Consider the following 9245-nt stretch of genomic DNA (forward strand, 5'->3'; position numbering starts at 1 on the left):
ACAAAGAACACGTTGAGTTGCACAGTAAGCAGGGAGACACACACACACACACACACACACACACACACACACACACACACACACACGCACATATAAAGATAGGTTAGGTTAGGTTAGGTTAGGTTAGGTTAGGTTAGAACTCAAGTAGGTAAGCAGGTAACGTTAACACAAATTGGTATGTAAATAAACGGGTATATGAGTAAGCAGGTAGTTAGGTAGGTACACAAATTAACAGGTAAATCAGGCAAGCAGGAAGGCAAGTACAGGTTAAGGGAGATAAACGAAGCAACAGATGTGGGGAGATAGCTATTAGAACACAGGTAGCCAGGTAGATTATTACAGGTAGACAAATTCAGTATAAAATAATAATAATAAACAGGTGTGGGTAGATAGCTAATTAGAACACAGGTAGATTATTACAGGTAGACAAATTCAGTATAAAATAATAATAATAATAATAAACAATAGTAAGCAGGAAGGTAAGAATAGCGTAAGGGAGGTAAACGGAGCAACAGGTGTGGGTAGATAGCTAATTAGAACACAGGTAGATTATTACAGGTAGACAAATACAGTATCTCCAAGTGGATGTTTTTATTCCAAAGTCACGCTGTATAAAATGAGAAAATGACAAAGACAACTGATTTTCTTATTTAGGCCTAACACGTGGGGAGGAGGAGGAGGGAGGAAGGGGAGAGGGGAGGAAGGGGGGAAATGGGGAGAGGAGAATGCTTGGAAGAGGGAGAAAGAGGAGAGGGGAAAAGGGGAAGAAGGGAATGACGAAGGAGATGAGGAGGGGAAAAGGAGGAGGAAGAGAGGATGGGGAGAGATGAAGAAGGGGGAGAGTAAGAGAAGATAAGAACTGAAGGGAAAGAGAGAGGAAGAGGAGGAAGAAGGGGAGAAGAGGGGAAGAAGAGGAGGAGGAAGCAGGAAGAGGATTGTAGATGGAAGAGAGGGAGAGGAAAAGGAAATAACAACTAAAGGGAAAGAAGGAGGAGGAAGGAGGAGGGAGAGGAAGGGGAGGGAAAAAGGAAGAGGAAGAAGGAAAAAAAAGATTAAAAAACAGAAAAAGAAAAAAATAGGAATATATTCACTTAATTTAAACACATTATTATTATTATCACACGAGGAGGAGGAGAGAGAGAGGGTGAGGGAGGGAGGAAAGGGAGAGAAAAAGGAAAGGGAATGAGATAAAGAATAAGGAAAGAAGGAATAGGAGGAGGGAGAGAAGGAGAATTAAGTGGAGAAAAGCAGAGAAGGAAAAGGAGGAACGGGAGAGAAAGGAGGAAGGGAGGGAAGCTTGGGGGAGGAAAGAGAGATAAGGAAGGGAGGGAGGGAAAGGGAGGAGGAAGGGAAGGAAAGGGAGGAGGAAGGGAGGGAGGGGAGGAAAGGAGGAGAGGGGAGGGTCTGTTTAGGCTTATTTTGACCCGAAAAGCGACGAAGCCAGACAAACACAAACACACACACACACACACACACGCTTGACTGTGTGTGTGTGTGTGTGTGTGTGTGTGTGTGTAAACTTCCACAGGCATATCATAACAAGAATTCAATAAAATAAAATCGTGATAGGAAGAAGAAGAGGAGGAGGAGGAGGAGGAGGAGGAGGAGGAGGAGGAGGAGGGGGGGTCAAAAATTCGTTTGTGACTCGACAAATAGTTAAATCGAAGCAACAACAACAAATAATAATAATAATAATAATAATAATAATAATAATAATAATAATAATAATGATAATAGTAACGATAATAACACTTGCTTGCTTGCTTGTTTACTTGTTTGTTTGTTTGCGTTTCGGCTTTGCTTAGCTCATAACTTAAAACTAGAGAGAGAGAGAGAGAGAGAAAGAGAGAGAAAAGGAGTAAGAAAGAAAATAACAAAGTAATAAAGGGAAAGAAAACGAATAGAAAGGAAACGAAAAGTAGCAGAGAATAAGAAAAAAAGAAGAGGGAAAATATACGAGAAAACGGAAAGAATGGCAAAGAAAACATGAAAAAAAGAAGAGGAAAAAAAATGAAACGAAAAAATAAAATGGCAGAAAATATGAAAATGAGGGAAAAAAAATGTTACCAGCAAAGAATCACACCCCAAAAATATATAATAAATAACCTAAGATACACACATTAAAAATTCCCGTCGCCGAAGTTGGAGAAGGACTGAGTGAAGTTGGAGGTGGAGGAGGTGGAGGAAGAGGTGGAGAAACCCTTCCGGCGGGGCGACCCAAACTCCTGCTGTGGCTGCTGGGACTGTTGCTGTGGAGGCTGTTGGTATTGCTGTTGTTGGGGTGGTTGCTGTTGCTGCTGGAAGTTCTTGGACCTGGACGTGAAGTTGGACATATTCCCAAAGGACGTGTCGGAGAATGGCGAAGATCCGTCCGTGAAGTTTGAGAAGTTTGACATGTCGGTGAATCCTGATCTACCGGACAGCGTTGAGCCCATTGAATCTGTGGACATCTGTGTCATGAGGGAGTGTCCACGCCCCATCAGGCTCCGGAAGTCATCGAACCCCTGTAGGAAATTCGGTGGGGGAGGGTAAAAGCCCCCCATGATATCCCCGCCACTGATCCCGGTGGAGAAGGACTGCTTGAAGGAGGAGGAGGAAGAGGTCGAGTTCTTCTTCACTGACATGACCGAGCCGTCTGGGAGGTGCTGGATGCATGTCTCACTCACCTCATTCGCATCCGTTGACTCCGCTCTCTTGAACTTCCCTTCCGGATCTTCTTCGACCTTGGAGAGCTTGGTGGTCGCTTCCTTCCTGGCGGCTTGACTGTCCTTGTCCGTGATCTCCGCTGCCGTCTCGCGATGTTCCTTGAATCCGTCTTTCTCCTGGACTACGTTTGAGGTTTGAGACGTGACCACCCGCCTTCCGTTTTCTTCCGTCACGCTCACACTGGTCTGGTTCCCGGTCCCTGTGGCTGGGATCGACTGGGGGGCCTGGGGGGCAAACTGCTGTGGGGGATACTGGGGGGTGTACTGCTGCGGGGGCTGGGACTGTTGAAATTGCTGCTGTGGGGGTTGAAACTGTGGCTGTGGGGACTGATACTGCGCTTGTGGTGGTGGGGACTGTGGGTACTGGGGTGGTGGGGACTGGTACTGGGATGGGGACTGGCACTGGGCTTGTGGGGGTGGGGACTGCGGGTACTGGGGGGCACCTGCGGGCTGTTGATACTGCTGGAACTGGTTATACTGTTGTGGGTGCTGCTGGCCGGGGAACTGCTGGTACGGCTGCTGGGGGGGTTGAGGTTGTGGGGGAGGTGACTGGGGGTAGTTCGGGGGGTGGGCCTGCTGGGGGGTTGCCTGGTGGGGTGGAGGTCCTTGGCTAGCCTTAGAAACATTGAACGCAACTTCGGTTTTGACAGGAGCGCGTTTGCTTAAGTCAAACTCCATTGTAGACGAAACTCTGGAAGACTCGGATCCAGCTTCGCTCGGGGCCGGGGAGGAGCAAGTCGAGGTCTTCGTGGATCCAAAACCAGAGTCACAAAACATCAGCTTCTCACGCATCTCCTTGGGCAGGGAATCGAAGCCATCAGAGGAGGATTCAAAGCTCGAGGAGGATTGGATCACCCGACGGGAGGAGGTGCTCTTGAAGGAGGAGGTGGAGGAGTTGTCGCTGAACTGTTGCTGTGTGGAGGAGGAGGTGGAGGAGGTGGAGGTGTTGGCTACAGGGGCGGCCCGTGGAGCGTCTGTGAGTGTTGCGCCGTCCTGTGGAGAGGTGGAAGATGGTTAGAAAGGTGGAGAGAAAAGATGAGTTGTAGAAGAGAAGAGTGGATGGTATAGTGGATGACATCTTAACTTCCTCTCCTTTCCTATCATCCCCTTTCCCATTCTCTCTTAGTTCTCCTCTTTCTTCCTCTCTCTTGCTATTCCCTTCCCCTCCAATCCTCTTCCTCCTCACTCCTTCCCTTCCTTCCTCTCCTTTGCAATCATTCCCTTTCCCATTATCATTCTGTCTAACCCCTTTCAGTTCTTCCCTTTCTTCCTCCCTCTTTTCCCTCCCTTCCCTCTCTCCCTCCTCCTCCCTCCTCCTCCTCCTTCCCTTCCCTCCTTTTCCCATTATCATTCTGTCTAACCCCTTTCAGTTCTTCCCTTTCTTCCTCTCTCTCGCTTTCCCTTCCCCCTCCATCCCTCTCCCTTCTCATTTCTTTCATTCCTTCCTCTCCTTTGCAATCATTCCCTTTTCCATTCTCATTCTATCTTTCCCCTCTCAGTTCTTCCCTTTCTTCCTCTCTCTCGCTTTCCCTTCCCCCTTCATCCCTCTCCCTTCTCATTTCTTTCTTTCCTTTCCCCTCCCTTCCCTTCCCTTTCCTCTTCTTTTCTGCATTCCATCTCTTTTCCTACTCACTTCTTTCTCTTCCTCTTTACCCTCTTCCTCTCTTATTTTTCCCCTTCCTCTCTACCCCTCCTCTTTCTCCAGTCTTCTCCCTTCCTTTCCCTTCTTCCCTTCCCTTTCTTCCCCTCTCTTTCCTTCCCCTTCTTTCCCTCCCTTTCCTTCCCCTCCCTTTCCTCCCCCTTCTTCCCCTCCCTTTCCTCCCCCTTCTTCTCCTCCCTTTCCTTCCCCTTCTTCCCCTCCCTTTCCTCCCCATCCCTTACCTTCCTGGGGGCCCGGATAGTAAGCACGCCATCCCTGGATAGCGCCGTGGACACTTGGTCGAGGTCGGCGGCGGGCGGCAGCGTGAACTCCTTGTAGAACGACTTGCACGAAGACGACACCCCATCCTCGGAGACCTGGTGGTGGTGGTGGATATTTGGTGGTGGTGATGGTGGTGATGTGTAAGTGGAATGGGTGAGTATAGGGTGTTGTGGTTGGTGGTATGGGTGGTGGTGTTTTGGGTGGTGATGTAGGTGGTGGTGGTGGTGGTGGTGATGGTGGGTACTTATATCTGAAACAAAATCTAAGCCTAACTATTTTTACTACTACAACTACCAATACCACCACCATTACTACTACTACCACAATCTCCTACAACTATTACTACTACTATTTCTCCTCCTCCTACTACTACTACTACTACTACTACTATCATTAAGTCTTTTACTGATACTACCACCAATATCACTACAACTATTTCTCTTCCTCCTCCTCCTCCTCCTCCTCCTCCTCCTACCACCGCACTCACCTTCTGGTAGGATCCCTCGACCACTATCCTGTCGTCCACGGCGCGCACCTGCAGTTCACGGGGGTTAAAATCCTTCACGTCCATCACCACCTGGAATAAGAGGTCCAATTAGCCGGGCAGGTGAGGCGGGGCGAGGCTTGTGTAGGCAACTAGCTCAGGTGTTCTTGGGTTTAAATCAGATGTTTGCTTATTCTTGTTACTTTTTTTAATTCGTATCCCATCAGTAGCTTTAACTTTGCCTGACTATGATAAAGAGTCGCTATGTGTGTCCAATTAGCCGGGCAGGTGAGGCGGGGCGTTGCTTGTGTGGGTATCTAGCTCAGGTGTTCTTGGGTTTAAATCAGATGTTTTGTTATTCTTGTTATTTTTGTTATTTGTTTCGTAGCTTTAACCTCGCCTGACTATGATAAAGAGTCACTAAGTCTGTACCTAACCTAACCTAACCTAACCTAACCTAACCTAACCATAACCTAACCTAAATTAACCCTAACCTAGCCCTAACCAAACCTAACCTTAACCTAACACTAACCTAGCATAACCTAACCTAACCATAACCTAACTTAACCTAACCTAACCCTAACCTAACCTAACTATAACTTAACCATAACCTAGTCTAACCTAACCTAACCAGTATATTCGCATGTGCTTCCTCAAGTGAGAAATTTATTACCAAAAAACAAGGGCGCTACTTTATGAGGGAGACTCCACCCCAGAGACAGGCTATCTAATGAACCTCAGGAAAGAGACTCTACTCCTTCTCCTTCTTCTCCTTCTCCTTCTCCTCCTCCTCCTCCTCGCACCCACCTGGAACTTGCCGTCCTTCTCCGTGATCTGCAGGGCCTGGGACGCGTAAAGGTCCTCGTCGATCTTACTACTTCGGATCTTGCTGTAGACATCGCGGCAGTGGTTGCGGGAGCCATCGTCCACCTGTCGGGGGAGGGACCTGCTCATCACCTGCTGTGGCGGTGGTGAAGGTGGTGGTGGTGGGGGGGCGTGTGTGGCGGTGTGCCGGCGGGACAGGGAGGGGAAGGACCGGGAGGGGAAGGACCGGAAGGGCTGGGGAGGGGAAAGGAAAGGGGAGAAGAGATGGGAAGGGGGAAGAGGTAGAGAAGAGGAGAGAAAAGGAAAGGATGGAGGCAAGGGAGGAAAGGGGAGAAGAGAGGGGAAGATGAAGGGGAAGGAAAGGAAGGGGAAGGAAGGGAAAGGAGGAGGGGAAAGGAAAGGGGAGAAGAGAGGGGAAGAGAAGGGATGGGAAGGGGGAAGAGGTAGTAGAGAGAGAAGAGAAGGGAAGGGAAAGGGAGAAAGAAGCGAAGGAAAGGGGAGAAGAGAGGGGAAGGTGAAGGGGAAGGAAAGGAAGGGAAGGGAAGGGAAGGGAAGATAAGAGAAGAGAAAGGGTGGAGGCAAGGGAGGAAAGGGGAGAAGAGAGAGGAAGGGAAAGGAAAGGAAGGAGAGGAAAGGAAAGGTGAGGGTTAGGGGAAGGGGAGGCGAAGGGAAGGAGGAGAGGGGAAGGGAAGGGAAGGGAGGGGAGGAAGGGGAAGGGGGAGTAAGCACATGCCCATTAGCAACGGTGTATAACCTGAGGCTTGAAGGGGAGTGCAGGGGAATGGGGGAAGGGAAGAGACAGAAGGATTCAGACCGGGTGCCATTGCTAGATCTTAACGCAGGAGAGAAGGAAAAGAAAACCCTGAGATTAATAAGGCAGACTTTACCAGATTATTCCCCAAAGAAAATTACAAAGAAAATAATTGCCGTTTCGAGGGAGACTAAAATAATGTGCAAGAGGAAGGTTTAGATTTTAGAGGAAGAAAACTTGAGAAAAGGATAAAGAAAGAGTAGTTAGCAAATTATAACACGAAAGAAGAATACAAGAAAATAAGTGCTGTTTCGAGGTAGACTAAAGTAATGTACGAGAGGATGGTTTAGAGGAAGAAAACTTGAGAAAACGATAAAGAAAGTGTCATTAGCAGATTATAACCCAAAGAAGAATACAAAGAAAATAATTGCTGTTTCGAGGGAGACTAAAATAATGTGCAAGAACGTTTAAAAGAAGAAAAACTTGAGAAAATGATAAAGAAAATGGGTTGGCAGAGACGCAAAATAGAAAAAAGAAAGTGGTGTCAGATTTTAAGAGGGGGACTAAAATTATATACAACAGGGCGGGATAATAGATTCTACAATACCTACAATACCTACAATACCTAATACAATGAATACATGTGATTTTATGTACAGTAAGAGGCAGATGATGGATCAAAAAAAGTCCTCTAGGCGCTCCTTCAAATAAACAATACATAATACATAAGATTGATACATGGTGACTGAGTGATTCTATATACAAAAAGATTTAATAAGTAAGTGAATACATTACCCTAAAGAAATATACATCAATATGCTTTTTTTTTTAATGCACGATGTATATAAATTTGCTATAGCTATTAATAAGGACTGGACAACCTTCAGTATTACACAGACTATTGTATTTGTGTTGTATTATCGATGGCATACAGTAAATACCCCCCCACCCCCCCACCCCTCCATCATCACCACCACCACCACCACCACCACTATCACCTCCCACCCTCCCCTTCACTACCACAACCATTCACCACCACAATCACCACCCCCCCACACACCACCACCACCATCACATCCCTAATGACCACCATGACACCACCACCACCACTATCATCCCCCCCTCACCCTCACTACCACCACCATCCACTACCACAACCACTACAATCACCACCTCCTCTTCCACCCTCAATCACCACCACACCCCCTCTCCACCCATCACCACCCTCACCTTCAGGCCGGTACTGTCGAAGCGATCCAAAACGCTCTGCATGGCGCGGTCGAAGTCGTCCCAAGCCTCGCGGAAGAAGGCGTCATCGAAGAACCCATCTCGCTCAAGCACCCGCAAAGACCGCCCGGGGCCTGCCATGGTGATCTGCTGGAAGGGGAACCGTCAGGGAGGAGAGAAGAGGGGAGGGAAGAGGATGGCATTGTGGTTGTCCGCGGGCCTGGGTTCGATTCCAATGCAGTGATAATATTCAATCAGTTTATTACTCTGGCAGATAAACACACACACACACACACACACACACACACACGGAAAGGTTTACATAGAGGCGTCAGCAGCTGTTTACTTTCTGTTCTGCACGTCATGGCTGGCTCTCTCTCTCTCTCTCTCTCTCTCTCTCTCTCTCTCTCTCTCTCTCTCTCTCTCTCCTTCACCTCCTGTCACCTTTCCTGTTATCTCATTTCTCTTCATATTTTCCTATTCATTTTTATTTCACCTTTTTCCTTAAATAAATCTCCTTCTTAATACGCTTCTTCTTTCTTTATTTTTTTTACCTGTCATTCTATTTAATTGCTCTCCTCCTCCTCCTACTACTACTACTACTACTACTACTACTGCTGATAATAAGTGAGTGAATATTATATAACTTGAGGAAAAACAGATAAGTATTACCTAAAAATATAAATTAAATTCGTTTGTTTTTAATGTAAGTGGAACAAGACCATAAAATTTAGGAGAGTGGAGCTTGTCACACTAAAATCCAGTTATCTACCCTAAAAAGATAACACACACACACACACACACACACACACACACACACACACACACACACACACAAATGTAGGCCAACGTATTATACACCTATATGGTCAGTCAGTCAGTCAGTCAGTCAGTCAGTTATGTATATTATCCTTCAATGTGTCAGTCAGTCAGTCAGTCAATCAGTCAGTTATGTATATTATCCTTCAATGTGTCAGTCAGTCAGTCAGTCAGCCAGTCATTTCATCAGTAAATAAGTCAGTCAGTCAGTCAGTCAAGTATTCGATCTATCAATGTGTCAGTCATTCACCCAGTCAGTCAGTCAATCAGTCAAATATCCTATCTATCAATGTGCTAGTCAGTCAATAGATAAAGATACCTGTTAATCCGTCAATCAGCCAGTCAGTCAGTCAGTCAGTCATTCACTTAGTCATCCACTCATTCAGTCAGTCAGTCAATCAGTCAGTCAGTCAACACACACACACACACACACACACACACACACACACACACACACACACACACACATTGAGGAAAACATTTCTTGATATCACACTAAAAATAACCATGACG

General features: G+C 46.8%; 1 protein-coding gene and 1 long non-coding RNA gene across 6 annotated transcripts in view; one reads left to right on the top strand and one right to left on the bottom strand.

The window, feature by feature from the left end:
- Positions 1-173: 173 nt before the first annotated feature.
- Positions 174-1165, top strand: LOC126983686 (uncharacterized). Its single transcript, XR_007736134.1, has 2 exons — positions 174-320; positions 409-1165. It is a non-coding gene; the product is annotated as an uncharacterized LOC126983686 (long non-coding RNA).
- Positions 577-9245, bottom strand: part of LOC126983685 (WAS/WASL-interacting protein family member 2-like) — a 22049-nt gene continuing 13380 nt past the window's right edge. For 2 of the 5 annotated variants that reach the window (XM_050836713.1, XM_050836715.1), the window contains exons 2-6: positions 7917-8060; positions 5918-6169; positions 5114-5203; positions 4587-4721; positions 577-3698 (exon numbers count right to left, since the gene is read on the bottom strand). In XM_050836713.1, coding sequence (XP_050692670.1) covers positions 2121-3698; positions 4587-4721; positions 5114-5203; positions 5918-6169; positions 7917-8060 — 2199 coding nt within the window. In that variant the 3' untranslated portion in view covers positions 577-2120. Of the gene's footprint in view, positions 3699-4586; positions 4722-5113; positions 5204-5917; positions 6170-7916; positions 8064-9245 lie in introns of all 5 variants that reach the window. The other 3 variants (XM_050836712.1, XM_050836714.1, XM_050836716.1) reach the window with 2 other exon arrangements.

The sequence above is a fragment of the Eriocheir sinensis genome, chromosome 54 (genome assembly GCF_024679095.1).
Source record: "Eriocheir sinensis breed Jianghai 21 chromosome 54, ASM2467909v1, whole genome shotgun sequence".
Lineage (NCBI taxonomy): Eukaryota > Metazoa > Arthropoda > Malacostraca > Decapoda > Varunidae > Eriocheir > Eriocheir sinensis.